We start from the raw sequence: 18,995 nt of genomic DNA, 5'->3' as shown, positions 1-18,995 counted from the left end.
ATAAATAAAATACAGGTGAATAATTAATATAGTCAGGAATAAAATAATGATTAATCAAGAAAATGTAATCTAAAAAATAAATAAGAGACCAATAATTGTATTGCGACGCCAATAGGAATGAGAGTTTGGAGCTTAAGAGATTAACCGGGTGCATAGTAAAGTGTGCATGCACAGTTGTAACCAATAGGCGGTACTGTGCCATTCTTCATGGAGCTCTCTCCATCTCCAGCCCTGAGGACAACACTGCATCTCTGCTTTGGGTTGCTCCCTAATTGACCTAAATACAGCATCTCTGCTCCCTGCAGGCAGACGATCACACAGACTACACGGGAGGCTGCGAGGAGCGAGACTGTCTCGGGGTTTTTTTCTGGAGTAATTTCTCGTCTCTCTAGGACGATATTTATGTCTGGATCTCTGACAGCGGAGGCTTGAGCTCTCGGTGCTCTCATGGATCGCGTCGGGATGGTTTACGCGGAACAGAAGACGGTCCTGGCTGGGAACAACACACATTCCCGGGAATGATATTATAAATCAAAAACAGCGTTTTGCTACGGATTTAAAGACTGCAAGGAAGGACAAAGTAACAATGCTAGATAACAAATCGCCGAGATCGAAGCTGGGTCCTCCGTCCAGAGGTTGCTCTTTTTACATCGAGAATTTGCTGGGGACTGCGTACAGAGGGGCTTCTTCCGAGGAGAGGGTGGAGACCGAGAGATTTAAAGTAACCGGCCGCAGTCCGGTGATCTGTCCGGGACTGGAAACTAAACTTCAGGAAGAGAGAGGAGTGTTAACCGGGACATCACCAAATACAGCATACGGTACCTCAAGGAGTGAGTGCATTCAATAATATTCGCATTGGTATGTCCTGATCGGTTAATAAACAGTAGGCCTACGGGAATTACAAAGGTTATGAAAAGAGTCAATTACAGCTCTAATGGTTTCTAAATTCGGGCTCATCTGCTTTAAAGGATTGAAACATTATTTAAAAAACAGCGATTATCTTCACTTGACCAAACATGAACAACTTGCAATGGCATATTTTGTCCTTATAAAACGCACATCATAAAATCACAGGAACTTTCAATTACGTGCGTAGAAGTTTGAAATGAGGTCTAGCAGCACTTTCACAAAAACTGCCGGTTATTTAACAGGCCACAAGAGGCCATGACACATGAGCTGTGGCACGTTTTACTGACTCGGTGCGTAAAACATCCCAAACTCCCCAATTATAAACCGAGCTCGAGCCAAAAGTGTTTTGGCATCGACACAACAATCTCTCTCTGATGCTCTATAGACCGCAGTGGAGATGTGACGCTTATTTATAATGTTGGAAAGGACACACCGCATGAATGCACTCATTTAGTGCAAAAACGTGCAACACGTCTGATAATGTGTTGCTGTTGGACAGGAGCGAAATGAAATCCTGAAAAATGAGCAGGATTTAATTTTCTTTTCACGCTGCCCGTAGGTCCATCGCACAAGGATGAACACACAGACGCTGTGCCAACAAGCGACCGGGATTCCCCAACTTTAACAGGGCGAGAGGAGAGCGAGGAGCCGGGGGAGAAGGGGGAAGACAGTTTGACGGATGACAGAGAGGAGGACGATGCCCAATCCTCCTGCTTCTCCCGAGAAGACAGCTGTGATACAGGTAAGATCAAGATCCCTTTAAAATAGTAACCCACTTTAAAGGTTCTTGGGTTTAAGTGAGTCATTGTGGGTAATTTAACTAAGTCGATTCCGTGGATAGGCCAACAACAGATATGTTGTTTGTTTTTTTCAATAAACTGTTTAACTATTCACTTTCCAGAAATCTTACATTTTAAATGTTATCCCTAAATACCGATATTGGTATTTCTGCGTTCCATTAAAGCTGAACTGTAGGAGGACTTATGCCCAGTTTCATTTAGTTACACTTCCGCTTTCTCCATTCAGGTGACCAAAAAGTTCCACGAAAGAAGAAGACCCGCACCGTGTTCAGCCGGAGTCAGGTGTTCCAGCTCGAGTCCACTTTCGACCTGAAGCGCTACCTGAGCAGCACGGAGCGAGCCGGGCTAGCTGTCTCGCTGCAGCTTACCGAGACCCAGGTGAAGATCTGGTTCCAGAACCGCAGGAACAAGTGGAAGAGGCAAGTAGCGGCGGACATGGAGGCTAGCAGCGCCCTCCCCTACACCACCCAAAGGGTCGTCAGAGTTCCTGTGTTGTATCGCGAGAACGTCCCCGGCCCTGTGCCGCTGACCAGCCTGGCTCAAGTGACGCCACAAATGGTTGGCTTCTCCAATTCTATCCACTATCCATTGACTTCCCACTTCAGCCATCCGGTGTCGTTCCTAACGACACAGATGACAGGACTGGTGTGACTTTAAGAAAGACACGAGAAGACTTTTGACTCTTGGACGCAATGAATATGCAAAAGGATAACTTTTAGCTCAGTTTCTGATCCATGTTGAGTTAGATGAATAAGGCCAATTGGTCCATTCCAATTTATTTATAACTACTGCTAAACAAGTCCCTTTGGAATATATACTGCTAGTAGGGACTTTAATTGAGGTTTAAAGGTGCCGACAATCATGTCTTTTATGGAGGACATTTCACACCAGGTTCACAGGTTTAAGTATTGCTCTATTTCTTGATTATTTTTCACAAGAATTGTATTGATGACCAATATCTATGGGATCTAGTAAGGGTCAATAAGATTTTGAGTTTGTAAAACAGGTGTTTTTAAACAGTGTTAAAATTTTAAACCTATAAAAAAAACTCATCCTTGAAAATTTGCAATAGTTGATGAAAATGGTAGCAAAAATAGGAATTAGCTCCAAATGTTGTCAATGCTCAAGAAAACAGATTTTTACAAGCATTTGATTCAAAACATGCAACTGAAAACAAGTTCTGGCTTTGTAAATGGGAAACACAACTTTTTCCGCAAGAGCTACACAACACTTCCAGGAAGGAAAGGATATTTATGTTTAGAAAGGCAGTGGGAGACCTGGCAAATGCTAACTTTCTCATCAGCACTAATGGGAGGGGTGCGTTTGTTGGAGAATTGGGTTCAAAATATCCTCAATCTTTCTCTAGAATGGTAGACTGCGCCTTTAGAAAGGTATAAATGTTATCCCTGCATTCACAGACAAAATTATGGGTAGCATTTCCATTTTTAGCTTCTACTTTTAAATCTGTTCTACTAGTTTCATGCAGTGTTTGTCACAGGTTTACAAAGGTTGATAAACAACCACAGTTTTAATTATTCTTGTTTCCACAAGCTCTGAATCTTAGTATTATGCACTGTGTTCTCGGTTTGATCATCAAAGCTGTAGAGACTAGATCATTTACAAAAAGGAGTTTGGTGTTTGTGACTTTTGATAGCTGTGAGCATGGGTACGTTATTAGCAATATTCTTTGACACTATTTTCTATTTAAGAGGATTTTAATACAGACTTTTGTACACCGATATGTTCACATGTGAATAAAATATATGCACAAATTGTTTGGTGGTTTCTTACTGGCAAGGAAAATTGGTAACTTGGATTGTTTCCCGTCCTTTATTCCTCACAACTAAAAATCAGCTTGAATCAAATTAACAATGAAACCCAAATTAAAAAGGGACTCTTGACAAATTAAGATATTGCATTAAAGTTTGCAGGATTCATGCTGTTAAAGTCATAATAAATACAGTATGAGAAAACGAAAGCTTGACCCCATCTTTTAGGTCCTGCCATTCTCAAAGTCACCGTAAAACGTTGTTAAACTGGGATGTAAATATGGCACAAAAAAAATTATCCATTGGATGTCAAGGAACCCCAAAGTTCTACTTATCACAACTCTAAGTTAAGTGGACTTCACAAGGAACTGTGCAAAATTGAGTGAGTCAGTATTATGGTGCATGGAGCCAGGAGGCAAGCGTTTCTACGACAGAAAAGGGTTTTAAAGCCACAGTATGGCAGCCAAACGTACGTCTGCATCCCGCCCTCATCTGCCCCACACCCTCACCAATCAGAAGCTGCTAAACCGCAGTCTTCCGGGTCGCTGAAGAACGTTGCACCTCGCTCCTCAGCGCGTTCTATTCGCAGCCAAGGCGCAATGGTGCTCGGAGCGTTCGGAGACGTCGGTGTTTCGGGAATCTCGAAGGAGCGGATGTAATGCCCAGGAACATGAGCAAAGAGGATGCCCCGAGCCGGAGCGCTTCTTTGACTTTCACTATTGACAACATCCTGAACCTGAAGCAGCGGGACAGGGGGAACTGTGCCGGGACCAAGGAGCTGGGGGACAGTGGATGTAAGGAGGATTTGCGAGCGCGGTGTGAGGAGGGGTGGGACGTCCGGAGGAGGCACGGCAGCGGGTCAGACGAGACAGGTAACTATTTATACAAATAAATCAGTGAAAAGACTAAGGAAGTGTCGAATGCATGGCCAATAAATCAGAACAAATATGACATTATGTAGCACTTGCTATGGGTTTGTTTGTTTATTGATTGCTAGTGCACTTGTGTTTCTTTGTAGTTTAATGCAATTTAGTTTAAGTCTCTTTATTAAGGCGTCAGCTAAATGTAGTGATATGCCTCCCGTATTTTAGTTACAATGACTAAAACATTTAGAAAGGAACGTAGAAAGACGGTTTAAGGAGGTTGACGCTGTTAAATTGTGCACAAATATAAAGATGGATCCACACACAAGAGAGACACTGTAGGGGGTAATAAGGAGGACCAGACGTCGATGTTTTTATCTGTTAATCAAGCTACATGCATTGTGCTGCTTCTTCGCAAAAAAAGTAGCATGTAAATTTGCCTTTTTCTGATGCATCAAAGCACGTTTTGTCGCTTCATTCACAGCTCAAGTGAAGCCCAGGGTGCAACGTGCGGACCGCGGGGAGGACAGCCCGCCGCGGACCGCTGGCTCCTGTCCCGGGGTGCACAGTGTGCACAGCGCCGAGGATGCGACCGAGGAGCTGCAGGGCCCCGAGGACTCTAAAGGCATGGTGAAGAAGAAAACTCGCACCATCTTCTCCAAGAGACAGATCTTCCAGCTGGAGGCCACTTTCGACATGAAGCGGTATCTGAGCAGCTCGGAGAGAGCGTGCCTCGCCAGCTCGCTGCAGCTCACAGAGACTCAGGTGAAGATCTGGTTCCAGAACCGCCGCAACAAGCTGAAGAGACAGATCTCCTGCACGGACATGGAGGGGTCTCAGCTCTCAGAGGCAGGGAAAAATGTGCAATTACCCACTTTTTACAAAGACAGCAGCAGCCTGCTGGGAGGATGCTTGTTACCCATGCCTTTCCCCGTCCTGTACCCCACAACAGCCGCCGCGCCTTACATCTACTTCTCCAACACTGGCAAATATTATGGCCTGTTCGATGCAGACTGATGCCGTTTTCTATGTTTGGGATCACATGACAGTGTGTGGACATTTGGGCGTACAGTGTCTCCTGTTTTGTCTTTCGGACTGACCCTTTTTTTAAAACTTCATAACAATCTCCCAATTATACAAGACATGCATGTGCCACTTTTTGTCCTCCTCCAAATTCATTATTATTATTATTATTATCATTATTATTATTATTATTATTATTATTATTATTATTAGTAATTAATAACATTATTATATTTCAATGCTTAGGGCGTTTACCGTCAGAATGATGTGCATGCATTTTTATGGCCAGTTTTTTTCGAACAGTAATGTCATCTGAATGAATGTACGTTAATGTTTCATCCACTTCATAAATCTCCAATAATATATTTTGTAGTTGTTTTATCTTATGGCTTAAAGAGAATAGTTTCGGTGGAACAACACTTCATTTGTATCTATATGGCCTTATTTTTTATTACTATTAATTAATAAAACTCTCATCGTTTGTTATCACGTGACTTCTTGGAAGACAGACTGTTAAACTGAATACAGTTACTATATCATGCTGAATTTTACAATAAAAAAAAGGTGTAATATTTGAGATTTTACCAACGTGTTTTGACTCCAGCTGAATTATATTCGGACAAAAGACTATCAAATCAACGTCATTATTGATTATTGATTGATGTTTCGTTGTTTTTATTTTTATTTTACATTTGGGTTCTTGTTATTATTTACTTGTAATTATTTGTAGTTATTTGGCATTGCAATGAATCAACTAAGTCAACGTTTATTTTTTCCACTGAAGTGGCAAAGTCGGTGGTAATGACTTCTTAAAACCTAATAATATTTTTAAAACAGTAAACATTTGCTCCACGTTACATCCTCGTTTTATAGCACACAACAGCATCTCTCATTGTATTGTAAAGCACTGCTTCAGCAGCGGCGGAAGAAGTAGCAGTGTAAAATACTCTGTTACAACTCCTGCATTAAAAATAAGTAAAGCATAAATATGAGCTTCAAAATAAAGCTTCAACAAAGTAAGTCTTCCATCTGCAGGTCCATTTAACAATCACATATCTAACTGGATTAGAGGAATTGATGTGAACATTGCTTTCATATTACAGATGATTATTAAATATGTACCTTAGCATAATTATTTATTAGTCAATTTATATTTTGTAATGATGGTCTAAAACTACAAAATAACTACTAACTAAATCCCCCAGTGGATAAAGAACAATATTTCCCTTCGTAATGTAGTAAAATAGTAGCATAAAGAAATGTGCCTCAGCCTTTTTGCAAAAACAAAGATTTAAAATATATATTTTTTTGTGTTCATTATTCCTATGATTGTCATTTACCAGTTAACCCCCTGCACTGTGTTCCTAAACTTACACAAATGTGTAAACTGGTTGAACTTTCTGTTGGGCTTCATATGGACATCTATGTGAAAGTTGCTTCACATCAAGATACACCTCATCTTCAAAATATGTGACCATATTGCTTTATATATTTAAATACCTGGGTTGGAAAGAGCATGTTCTTCTATGTGATAAATGTCAGGGTCATCAGAAGTCATTGATTTCAAATGTAAACTTTTTAAACTATTTTAAATAATACACATAATCTCCTGCAGACGTGTGTGTGTGTGTGTGTGTGTGTGTGTGTGTGTGTGTGTGTGTGTGTGTGTGTGTGTGTGTGTGTGTGTGTGTGTGTGTGGGGTTTTCTACTCGCATTAGTTTTTTTTTTGGAAATACAGAACAACCTTAAATACCTAAATGACACTGTTGTATTTGGTGCATTAAAGAAAACAATGGAAAAACGGTGTAATTGAACAGTTGCACAACAAACTGATGACATTTTAGACGCCTCGTACAATGACGGGGTAAAATTACGTGAAAGGAATGTCAGAATATTAAGGACAAAGTTTGTCCAACTGCTTGTAGCTGTTCAACTTAAAGTGAGGTTGAAGGACGCAACATTTAAAAAAAGGGTCTTTGGGTCAGCTGAACTGTAAGCCTTTTGGTGAATCTTTTACATTAAAATACAACACAAAATGTATTTACTTGAATATTGATTTTAAAAAAAAGAGTCACAATTTAAGTTGGACAATGCTTCTTTATGGAAGTAGAAAACAGTAACAACTAAGACCTGCAACTGAGTGTCAAATCATCTTTCAAATTGTTTATATAAATAGCTTTATTTGCTTGTTTTATTCTAAATTCTTACTTTAACTTCTTATATTTATATATTTTTGTGACATTTTTGTTTTATTTACCTTTTATTGTATTTATTTCCAAAACGGAGCAATTGTCACTGCACCCAATTTCAGGGAAGCACATTGTTCTAAATGTTGAAATCTGCAAAAAGCACAGACCAAAATGCATTCAAGAAGTTCAAAGACAAATATATAAAATAAATTGCCTTGATATTGTTAAAACTCTTCTTCCGGTTTCACTTTTAAAAGTAAAGTAGCTTTCTAACTCAACTTCAGAGGGTTTCCCACTATCCGTCTCTCTCTGCCGTGCCAGCATTATGAGTGTAGCTGAGTAATACCTCTCCGCAGACAGGGCAAGAAAATATCAGAAATGTGTATTTAGGTGGACTTGCATCAGTGCTTCTGGAGAGATTTTTCCTAAAGGGCCCGGCAAGCTGCACTTACACACCGTTTCCGGGTCACTTCCCCCTTCAGTGCTGGAGCCTCTCACTGCTTTCTCCCTGTCACAGCCATTCAGGGCCCCGGCGCTGTTAACCTGTTCACTCAACCACTTAGTCTGCCTGCAAATCTGTTGTTGTCTCTACTAAATTCCTCTCCACCTATGCAGAGCACGTTGAAATCTACTATAAATTATTACCACAGAGGGTATAAGTTGTTGAATATGTGTTTAAGGGTGTTAAAGGAATACTTCTTTAACAAGATTAAGTACCCATTAATGTGTTATTTCACTTAATCCCTCAATACATCTGAAGTAAATTAAAGGAATACACCAAATTCTAATTAAAGATGTATTTATTTATTATTCTCTTTCTAATGTAGTTTCTTGCATTAATTTAAACAAATCAAAGCACTTTAGATACTTTAAACTTTCATTTAACTGAGAGCAACCTTTTAATTGTAAGGCTAAAGTATGTTGTTAATATTTGCTATGGAACAGAGTTTGTAGTATTTCGTACCCCTATAAGGTTTAACATTACAAAGTTGAATTGAATTTTAGCATAATTTCAGCCGACCAGCCGTGAACCGTTGAAAATGTCAATTATCCAACTCGGCCAACTTTATCCTCCCTTCCTCACCCCCATTCATTCATTCAGATTTATACTGATAAGCAATCCACCACATATTTCTACACGCTGCATTTAAATAAGTGGAAATGGTGTTGAATATAATGCCAATTCACACAAATGGTTAAGGAGTATCAGTGTAAATGACGATATTTGATCAAGAACCATGCATATTGTTGTTGACTTATTAGCGTGATAATGCAATGAACATCTTTGAACATATTTTAGTGTTAACGTTTTTTGTTACTTTTAAACTCTTTCATGTCTTATCTGCGCTAGAGGGCTAAATTGAACGCAACATAAAACCAAGACTGTAAAAAAGTTCCTACATTCAGAGACATTAATGGAGTTCTTTTTTATGTTAAGTATAAATGTGGGCATATGTATGTGTGTGTGTGTGTGTGTGTGTGTGTGTGTGTGTGTGTGTGTGTGTGTGTGTGTGTGTAGACTAATAATCTAAACAAATCTAAACTATTTTCAAGCACACCACTAAAACATATTTCAGCACCATCTGCATTTAATGTATAGACACACAAACAATTACAAAAGGTCAGACATTGATGGGAAACTACTATTTTGTGCATTTCTCTTCTAACCATACATAATATAAACCATAAATATAAACCAAAAAATGTTATTGATTTAATACGAATAATTATTATAAAGGCAATCCCGAGATGTCTCCGTTCTCATTTTCCTTTGATTAATCTATTTTTTGGGGTTGGGGAGACACTATGTACATCTAGATAACAGATTGGGCCTTTTATTGTTATTGTTATTATTATTATTATTATGGCTAGGTTAAAGGTTAGGTTTATCATGGAGCCGTTATGGTTAAAATGAGTCTGCAGAGGATGAATGTAAGCCAATACAAATGTCCTCACAAATGTAGAAGTGCAGGTTTGTGTGTAGAAGTGCCTGCTTGGCATGTCTTGTAGTGTGTCTGAGATGGATGGGTGGGGGGGGGGGGGGGCCTGGTGGGGTTTACAGTCGCCAGACTTCCTGACTCTCGCGCTGTCGGACACTTGTGAGCGCAGCGTTGGCTCTTTGTGTCTCAGCACTCTGTTCTCCAACCACAAGGTTCAAGTGACCCCACCGGCTGCCTGCAGTCTGCCCTGGACCGGACTGAACACCCCCCCACCCAACCTCCCCCCTATCCTCATCTGTCAAAAGTCGAAGAAAATCCATTAAAATCTCAAACCCTGATCAAAAAGACGCCCAAAGCCAAGACACCATATGCACTCATTTAGGGCTATCAATGACGGGCGAGCCTCGTGCGGTAGCTTAATACACGCCATTGACTTACTGCCAACAGGGGCAACAGGGAAGGATTTTCTACAAAAGAAATAGAGCTGAGAGTTAGGCAGAGTTATTCCAGGGTGATGTTCACCTCAAGGACATCCAGAGTTGTCAGCACGTTCCTCCAGTTTTACCAGTGCTTAACCACGCCGCACATGGTTTCCATTCCATTTAAAATACATGAAGGCTGGACGCTATTGTTTGAAATCACTGATCACAGAATTGAAAGTGATGATGTGGTCCCACCGAAGGATTGTGGTGCAGCTTCCTCTCATGCCTTTAACATGCAAATGAGGAGATCTGGCACGATGGCCATGCCTTCGCTTTACCATTGTTCATACATCACTGTGAATTCCTTTTACATCACGACCAAAGTAAAGAAAGTGAATGGAGACCGATGTTTGTACACACTGTACTGCAGTAATATCCGTCTGTCTGTTCTACATGTGTGCACGAGTGTGTTAACTATCGGATCATCATCTTGTTTTCGTCTGAAAGAGCTTGACATCAAGTCATATCTCATTTCATCTTCCTAACGCCGGGTGACATCTTTGATTGAGATTTCCATATCAATCATTCACCACCGGCCTTGTTCGTAACCAGAGCCGAACGTCTGAATAGTTGTTAAAGGAGCCATTCAATTTCTGTTCACACCCTACTTGGCGCTCTATGCCAAAATAACTTGCCTGTTTTGCCGCAAGCTTTCTTGTGCATTCTCAGATGGGATTTATAATTACTACCAATTACAGTTTGAACTGCCTCGAGGTATAGGCTGGTTCTGGAGCAGGCAATTTCTTAGCATGATGCAGAAGTGAGCTGGAACTGCTGGAAAATTCTACAACTGGTTCTTTCAGCTTATTTTGAAGCTGTATCTTACATACGGACTTCAGCTGACATTTAACTACAAATGAAAAACCTTTGTGGGGTTTTGATGGTTTCACTTGACCCCCTGAGTCACTGCAATATCGAATATAAAGCCAAATAATTCATCGTTAAGATGGAAAACACATTAGATGACACCCAGTTGGATGTGTTGTTCTACTAGTACACTTATTGTGTTAATTATTAGTGTGTGGGGCTTATTTTAAAAAGGTAAAATGTTTTATCATTAACTAATTAATAGTTTTCAAATGATGAAAGTCTATAACATCTAATGTTTGGTAAGCCTTGCTGGGAATTTTCTTTTTAACCCCATAAATCTTAAAGTAAATAAATAAATATTTGCCTGCGGTTGGTCACTTGCTAACAAGCCGTAAGGTACATGTATATGGTCATAGATGTTAAGTCATTATTATAGGGGTTTTATAATAATCTATCATGTCCTTCAGGAGGAGGATCACCGGTTAATAAAGGGGCTTTGCATATCTTGTCAACACAAGTTACTTCTGATTAATGGCTATGAGATTACCAACTAATAAAGGCAGTTACAAGTTGGGCATTATTGAAAAGTGCTCCTCTTTTTACACATTTCCATTTTACAGTTTCCTAATCACATCTCTGAAAAGACAGCACAGTGGTGTACTAATCCCTGGCTAAGAGGGTGGTTTGTTCAAAGGACTCGGTGACGCTGCACTTTACAACATAAACAACACCCCATTCATTATGACTCGTAACTTGATCGCAACCAGAGGGATGTGGACCCTCCCGCCAGGCTTTCAGAGGGCTTATTGATCCATTAATTCGGTCGACTTTAGTGGTCTGCAGTGACAGAGTGCCTCTGTAAATTGAATGGGGGCTGAGGGATTACAATGAGCGTATCTGATGAAAAGGTCCTGCATGAGTGGCGACGACATAAATAAAGCCAAAGGTCATCCATCTTCCTCTCTCAGGAACCGCTCTAGTGTGTCAGGGGGCATCTCATCTCACCCCCGAAGGCCCCCTAGTGGCAGATATGCCACGGCGGTGAAGAGTGGCCAAATGTCAGCATATGCTCCTCACACTTGCATGGTGGGGAAGAAGTGGGAGGACCAAGGCATCTAGGGAGGCTGTTTCTGCAACTAGGTTTTATTTTTTTACACTTATTAAGGGTTCATATCTGCTATTTATGTCATGAGCACTAATTGAACTGATTGAGATCACTCCCAGCCTTATTCATATGAAACAGAGCCAGGGCAACCAATGAGGTCATATTTGAGTTTTTTGCAACTTTTGTATTAAGTGTAACTTTTATTTTGATGGAAATGTTGTGTGCAAACGGTCCGCAAGAAAGATATCCAGCATGTACATTTATTCGAATGTTTTGTGGGTGCCATTTCTTTTGTCTTAAATGTTTGCTTTTTATACCTTTAATCACTTTATGAAATGTGTCTAGAATTACATACTGATGTCCATAGGCCACTGCTAATCACTTTTCCAGCAACACCATCAAATGCACTGATGATGCATGTTTATACATAATGTAGAGTTGAATACTACTTATCTAAGATGCCGATACCAACTATAGTATGACCCTTAACGAGTTACATCCAAAATAAATTACACTCAAAGAATAATAATAGCCATTCGCACATTGACGTGTCATATGACTTAAGAAATCCACACATAAAGCTATATTTTAAAATACTTTGATCCTCTTTTTGGTTTAATACATTTATCCCTACACAAGTGTGTTTTCTGTGCTGCAGTATCACATTCATTTCTTCTTAATGTTATGATTTAATCCCTTCTAATTTCCTTCAAGGCAAATGAAGTCTGTTGTGACTGATATCACACCGGCGCGACACCTCTCAGTAACAGATGTGGGCGTTAGAAACACGCCGTCTCCAGGGATTAAAGACCATATTGTACCCTGTGTTTGCTGTGGTTTGCCTCCGTGTATGGCGACAACAGGTCACTTCATTGTGGCCCCTAAAATGAAAAGCCCTGACCTACGAGGGCACCGGGCAAGCCACCTTTAGACTACTTGACATCTGAGCCAGAATCAGATGTCATCGGTCTACTTAACTACACAGAGCAATTATGAACTGTAACAAAATGATTCAGCGTGACAGAAGTTATGAGAGTAATTATTTAGTACAACACAGAGAAACTTTGAGTCTAACAGTCTTTTATGAAGCTGTCCTCGTCTTTAAGATCAGTGAACATGCTCTGTTACAAAAAGACACACCGAAATCAATAGTACAAGTTGGAGGAAACAGATACTTCAGACTAATGGACACTGGGAATTGCGGTTGATGGGCGCAAAGGGCTGAAAATCATATTGATACGGACATCACAGGCCGGTGGGCTCCAGGAGGGCGAGAGGAGGTCACAGGTTGCTTTGACAGCCTACCCCCTCTTAATGGAAGCCTATCGACTGGATTGGGAAGAAGCTTCTGTGACTAACAGGGAGGCTCAGAGTCTGTGTGCGTCTGCACCACCATAAATGTGTCTGTATTGGCGCTGGTACATGTGCACCTTTAATGTGTGTGAACGCAGACATATCAGTTTCTGAACCATCCTGAGGGACTCCCTTCCTGATCAATAGCATGTTATTAGTCGATCAATAATGCCCTTTTCTGCTCAAGATGGTGTTCATGTCGAAATGAGAAAATGACAACCTTGCTCTTTGTTTGTGCTCTGATATGACATCTGAAAATACTGACTGTGTCTTATCTTTGATTCTGTTAAATGTTTATTAGCGTGAACTGTTGATGTCATAAGCTGTCAAGCTGGCAGATGCACACGAAGATGTGCCACTGCGGTTATCCTCAATGCTAATGCCTCAATTTAAAAGACATTTTCACCTTTAAGTGACGTGAGACCATGTCGATGCAATCTGAATTATGTATTTAGCCCTTTCAACACTACAAAAACACACGTTCCCTCAGGGAAACTGCATCACAGCAGAGCATCTAATGTTACAAAATATTCAACTTATAAAAAAGATGCGCCATTTAAATCCAAAAAGTGCTTCAAAACAGGCGGGAATGGACGGACTGCTTGGCCTCTCGTAGTGTTCACAATATTTTGAGAACCCCTCATCCAAATAACTCCACACTTTGCCTACTTGGGTCCTAAGCAATACTCTTGCCATGACATAGTTGCATCCTCTAGTAGTGATGGATTTTAAGCTTTATTTCGGGGCAAAAGCTCAAATCACATCACCATAGAGCAGCATGTAATTCAAACTATGTAACGATAGACAACATCGACTGTGACGTCTATGATGATGCCACTAAAGCTGGCAAATGTGCCATGATAGCAGAGAGGATGATAACATGTGTGGTGATTATTGATTTTACTTATGCACATTATTAAGATCTATTTATTTGGTTATATTTATTCTGTGTGAGTTGAGATATTCAGATGGCTTCTGTGCGATGTGGCAATATGAAAATCTGACTCAGACTGTTGTTGGACTTCTAGTCCAGTTGTATCCTGGACCCTTCCCCTCATCTTGCTCTACTCCATGTCTATGTCCATGTTGTGTTTGCTTATCTGAATTACAGTTTGCACGTAAGAGATGAGAAAAAGCTAAAAAGGAAAACTTGTGTCTGGTCGTACAGAAATAACCTTTTACATCCTGTGATGTGCTTGTACACAAAGTGCTGATCCGATATGAGACAGTGGTGTGAAAGGGACAATTAATTGACAGCTGGTGTATTTCCTGCTGATTTACCCTCCTCTTCCAGGCAATTGGAGACAGGACGGTAACCTGACCCACATCTCTCACCACAAAAATGTCATAATCTGCTCTGTAACCATTTTGCTTCCTTCTGAATTGGCGGCATGTGCTCCCAGCTCGGCTCTCCCCGAGGGCTGAGCAGCTGCGCATCGCTCGGCTCATCCAGTGTGAAAGCTCACATCACAAGTGCAATAGCCCAGTCATGGGAATTTATCATTGGTAAACACACATATCACTGAGCAATCAGCGGCTGAGTGGACTACAAGTCAAGCTGTGGTTGAGCCAGTGAAAGGACAACTATTCCCCATATAGGGATTATTGGACTGTGAGCTAATAGCCTGAGTGGCATCCTGCCAGGTAGATGCACCTGCGGGCCTAAAACAGGCTGTGTCATCATTACAGTTAAACCATTACATATGCTCAGAGCACCAAGAGAACCATTAACTCACAGCTGCTGGAAAACAACCTTTACACTCAATAACACAAGAGCAGCTTGCAGGAACCAACAACTTAATCTAATTTGTGATCCAAACCAACAAATTGTGCTGTAGCCACAAAGGCATCGGTATGATACACAAACTGAACAAAGCTTTGACTGTTGTGTATTGCTGTAGATAGTGTGTGTTGTTTTATTTGTATGCCAATGCAAGAGAAAAAAAGGAATGTGAATTAAATGGCCATTCATTTAATTTCACTCGATTTACCCATCATGATTTGGATAAGTAACTTCCACAAAAAACTAAAAGTGTACAACTGAGTGTGAATTCCTGGGAATCACATTTAAAATTGTAGTCTGACTGTCTGTGAAAGGAAAGAATTCAATAGCATAATCAAAGAAACTAAACGAACACATAGTTTGTATATAACAAGTGGACATTAAGAAGTCATGTGTCTCACCCATGGGTTTGTGGTCTTCAACCTCGAGTTTGGCATTTTGGAAGCGGCCATCTTGGATTTTTGGGACCGGTGGTGACACAAGCAGGTGGGGATAAGTACGACTGGGCATTGCTGTGGTAGCTACACCCTCATCATGCTTTATTATCTATTTAACTCCAAATCGGACCATTATTGACAAAATGAACATCATGCCATTTTGAAAACCACTTCATGCAGGGTCATTTTTTATAGACTTCTATGAAATTGGATTGTAACCAGGAGTCGTTCCCTGCTGACGATTAGAAAGCATGCAGGTTTAAGGCAACTCAACTTTGGCTTCACTCAGTTGAATTGCGGAGGTCGATGTATGATCTCAACAAAACCATTCAAGAAATATCTAAAAAGTGAAAGTGTAGTGGTAGCCTGTTATAATTTAAACTAATTCCCATATTTGAAGACTGACTTGTGAGAATCCTTACAGTCCCAACAAGCAAAGTCCTCCATTAACAGTCTAGCCAATGCCGTCCAGTTGAGTGAAACCCAGGACCCAGTAATTTCCCCCTATTTCTTTGAGTTTGTGGCTGTATTACATATTGTTCCTTTAAACATCCAAACAATCGGAGGCTTAGTTGCTTGAATCTTAACTGCGAGACACAAAGAGCCTGTGATGATTGGGTGGACTGATATGAAATGCCTACCTCTTCACACACTAATAGCCTGGATTAAAGGATGCGCTGAATTCCCTCAATCAAACATGAATGTGTCGCACAGTTTTACAATGATTGAGATTTAATTGTTCTCAGAGTGAGGAATTAATCCTCAATGGTTTCACGCTCTGCTTGCCCTCTAAGGCCGGTCTCTGAAGCAGCGCTGGTCACTTCAGAGCTAAACAGTGATGCAGATCTGCGACCAGCCCTGTGGCCCTCGCCAGGAATCCCAAGCGAAAACAATTTGTAACAGTCCAGCTATTTCTGTATGAACCACTCATCTGAAACAAATCCAGGGGCTCTGGGAGATATGCAGATACAGATGGTGCAACAAGACTTACTCTTCTGTTAATTACTGCACCACAGACTCTCAGACATGCCTTGTGCAAACACAACATCTATATCATGCAAATGGCAATGGCAATCATTAAAGAACTACAAAATCTGCTTAAACTGATGAGGTTTTCCAGATATGTTCCACAGTGCATCTCATCTGACAAGTGAATCCAGCGTGACAGCTGCCTGAGGTGGATCTGTAGTCATGATCCGAAGCTCAAAAGACTCACATACAACCTGTCATCTGCTATCCAAGATGCTATTAACACGGTTGTCGACATTACTCATCAGCTGAGATGAATGATGTGCAGCAAAGGACACAGTTCACGGCCACTTGAGACTGTCAACACATATTTATGTCACTGAAATCTATGTATGTTCTTTAAAACCTTCACTTTAGACCTGTAACAAATACTGAAAGTGGTAATGTGTGTGTTCGTACGTTTTATCAAATGTTAGGGAACAGAATATATCTTTATAGGCTCAGGAATTATTGCCTTTGATAATGGTTACAAGTTGAATACTATTACCTGATGTCAACATGAGGAGGTCCTACGTTTCCCAGAATGCAATTTTTTGCTGTGCCAACTAAGCAAAATGTCCAAGTACTTCAATCTCTAAGAATCTGCTCTGTTCTTGGTCTTAAGTGCCTTTATACTCAGGCCAGCGGTGCGGCCCCTTGCTATTGTCGAATCAAACAACACTTCATAAATATCTGTACTTACTTTCCTTCAGATCCCCTGCTGTCCAGAAGAGGCAGCTCGGAGTGACGGATGCTTTCCTCCATGCATTATTCACCACTTTAAATCCTCAACCCTAAAAGAGAAGGCAGAAGAGTTTGTATTTATTGTTTTCTCTTAACTCCACAAATAGATAGCTGCACAAAATGTTCCCTGTGAAACATTTATGAGGCGGCACCAAACAGAGGACATTTGTTAGTGTTGCTTTGAAAGGATTCTGACCAATATCTTGTGATTCTTTTTATCAGAAGTCCTAACACTCGGATAATGTAGAGAAAATAGATTAAGATCCAGGACTTTTTACTGTTCACATTTTGACTTTTTCCACTGAAATAATATTTTCCTTATTGATCTTCTTTTACAAAATACATGTGAAATAATTTCTACTCAGATGAACACATGACATAATAGTTTGATGAACCTAAAGACAGGAGGCCTGATGGAAAAGCTAGCTTAACTCCGTGCCATATCACGTAGTACTATGTTAGTTTAACTGAGCACAAACAGTACAATTACAATTCATGGTTATACATGATGCAGCTCTATCATGGCAAATGACTAGCATGACTTAAAAATGCTCCTGTTGATATAATAAATATCAATTGAGTCTGATTTCATTTCTGTAAATCAACCTGTACAGCTGCCCCAATCCTTTTTCTGTACTCGCAATGTTCATTGATGTTGCTAGGTAGTTAGCTGGCTATATGGGGGGGTCCACCATTCTTAATCCTAAAACTATATTTGGATCCAGCCACTATTGTACAACTAGTGGAAATAGTAATCCACGGGCAAAACAAAATACCTTTTTGAATTTCTGAACGAATCTTAGACGGCGATTTAGCTAGCCAAAACTAGTTGTTTGAGCCTATGCTAAGCTAGGCTAATAGCCTCCTACTCTAGCTCCAAATGCACAGACACAAGACTGGTACCAATCGTCTCTCATAGAAAATCCTAGCAGACAAAACATCCTGTTGTCTATTGTTTTTATCTCTCAATGTATTTACCACTCTGACATAAGGAAAAGTTAATACATTAAATACAATCTGTCGGAGATGAGAGCTTGTCAACTCAATAGTGTTAAACCCATTCATACACAGACATTTCAACCCAATCCTCTGCTGTGGAGTGATGCACTCTCCAAAAAGGCTTTGAGATTTAGAGGGAAGTGGCTGAACAGATTGTTATGTCACCATTAGGGAGCTGTAATAAAGTCATATTTCTTTTGCATTTTGCATGACTGGAGGGCCTTCCACTCTCGCCTGTCTGCTCCTCTCACATCAGCTTCCCTTAAGTGGAGCAGTTCTGGGCTGCAGGTTTTGCCTCACTGCTGCCAGAGTGTGTCTGTGCCAGATAGCGTTGCATGATTACACTGAGCGGCGCACAATTTTGTAGACAGCGTTATAGCAGAGGAATACAATATTTTAGGCCTCATTAAACGCCCACACATTTTGTAATTAGAAACCAGTTATTCATCATTGGTAAGGGAATAGGGATATCAAAATTAAGTGGTTTAAATCTGATTTTTAACAAGTGACAAGGAGGCTGTGTGATGAAATGCTAGTTGCTAATGAGTGAACTTTGAATGTCCCATAATTCTAAAGTAAATTAGCAAATTGAACTTTTAAAAAATTCAAACGTGATTTTTAATGATAATGGTATGCTGGATTGGTGCCTTTTAAAGAACTGCAGGCTAAAAAATAAAAAGTAGGTGTTTTGATTTCAGCCTGGTGTGAAATTCACCAGCATTGCTTGCATGTGTCATGGTTTTTGGAGCAAAAGTGGAAATGATTCTGATTGTGATAAACA

General features: G+C 40.3%; 2 protein-coding genes and 1 long non-coding RNA gene across 7 annotated transcripts in view; 2 read left to right on the top strand and 1 right to left on the bottom strand.

The window, feature by feature from the left end:
• LOC134876249 (uncharacterized) overlaps positions 1-18,995 on the bottom strand; it is a 101,401-nt gene that overhangs the window by 72,385 nt on the left and 10,021 nt on the right. For 4 of the 5 annotated variants that reach the window (XR_010167384.1, XR_010167388.1, XR_010167385.1 and 1 more), the window contains one exon: positions 17,175-17,265. This is a non-coding gene — a long non-coding RNA (uncharacterized LOC134876249). Of the gene's footprint in view, positions 1-638; positions 767-17,174; positions 17,266-18,995 lie in introns of those variants that run through there. The other variant, XR_010167386.1, reaches the window with a different exon arrangement.
• On the top strand, positions 217-3,554 carry LOC134876248 (homeobox protein HMX1-like). Its single transcript, XM_063901195.1, has 3 exons — positions 217-830; positions 1,469-1,651; positions 1,936-3,554. The coding sequence occupies exons 1-3, from the start codon at positions 587-589 to the stop codon at positions 2,358-2,360; spliced, it is 852 nt and encodes a 283-aa protein (XP_063757265.1). The 5' UTR covers positions 217-586; the 3' UTR covers positions 2,361-3,554.
• On the top strand, positions 4,031-5,921 carry LOC134876128 (homeobox protein HMX3-like). The gene is made up of 2 exons (XM_063900987.1): positions 4,031-4,350; positions 4,826-5,921. Exons 1-2 carry the CDS (start codon positions 4,137-4,139, stop codon positions 5,356-5,358), a joined length of 747 nt encoding a protein of 248 aa, XP_063757057.1. The 5' UTR covers positions 4,031-4,136; the 3' UTR covers positions 5,359-5,921.

This window comes from Eleginops maclovinus, chromosome 14, assembly GCF_036324505.1.
Source record: "Eleginops maclovinus isolate JMC-PN-2008 ecotype Puerto Natales chromosome 14, JC_Emac_rtc_rv5, whole genome shotgun sequence".
In the NCBI taxonomy this organism is placed as follows: Eukaryota; Metazoa; Chordata; class Actinopteri; order Perciformes; family Eleginopidae; genus Eleginops; species Eleginops maclovinus.
This window is presented reverse-complemented; position numbering and strand designations above follow the sequence as displayed.

Coding starts and splice junctions, on each gene's coding strand:
- LOC134876248 (XM_063901195.1), top strand. CDS start 587: ATGCTAGATAACAAATCGCCGAGATCGAAGCTGGGTCCTCCGTCCAGA. Junction 831..1,468: donor AGCATACGGTACCTCAAGGA/GTGAGTGCATTC, acceptor CGCTGCCCGTAG/GTCCATCGCACAAGGATGAA. Junction 1,652..1,935: donor AGAAGACAGCTGTGATACAG/GTAAGATCAAGA, acceptor TTCTCCATTCAG/GTGACCAAAAAGTTCCACGA.
- LOC134876128 (XM_063900987.1), top strand. CDS start 4,137: ATGCCCAGGAACATGAGCAAAGAGGATGCCCCGAGCCGGAGCGCTTCT. Junction 4,351..4,825: donor CAGCGGGTCAGACGAGACAG/GTAACTATTTAT, acceptor CTTCATTCACAG/CTCAAGTGAAGCCCAGGGTG.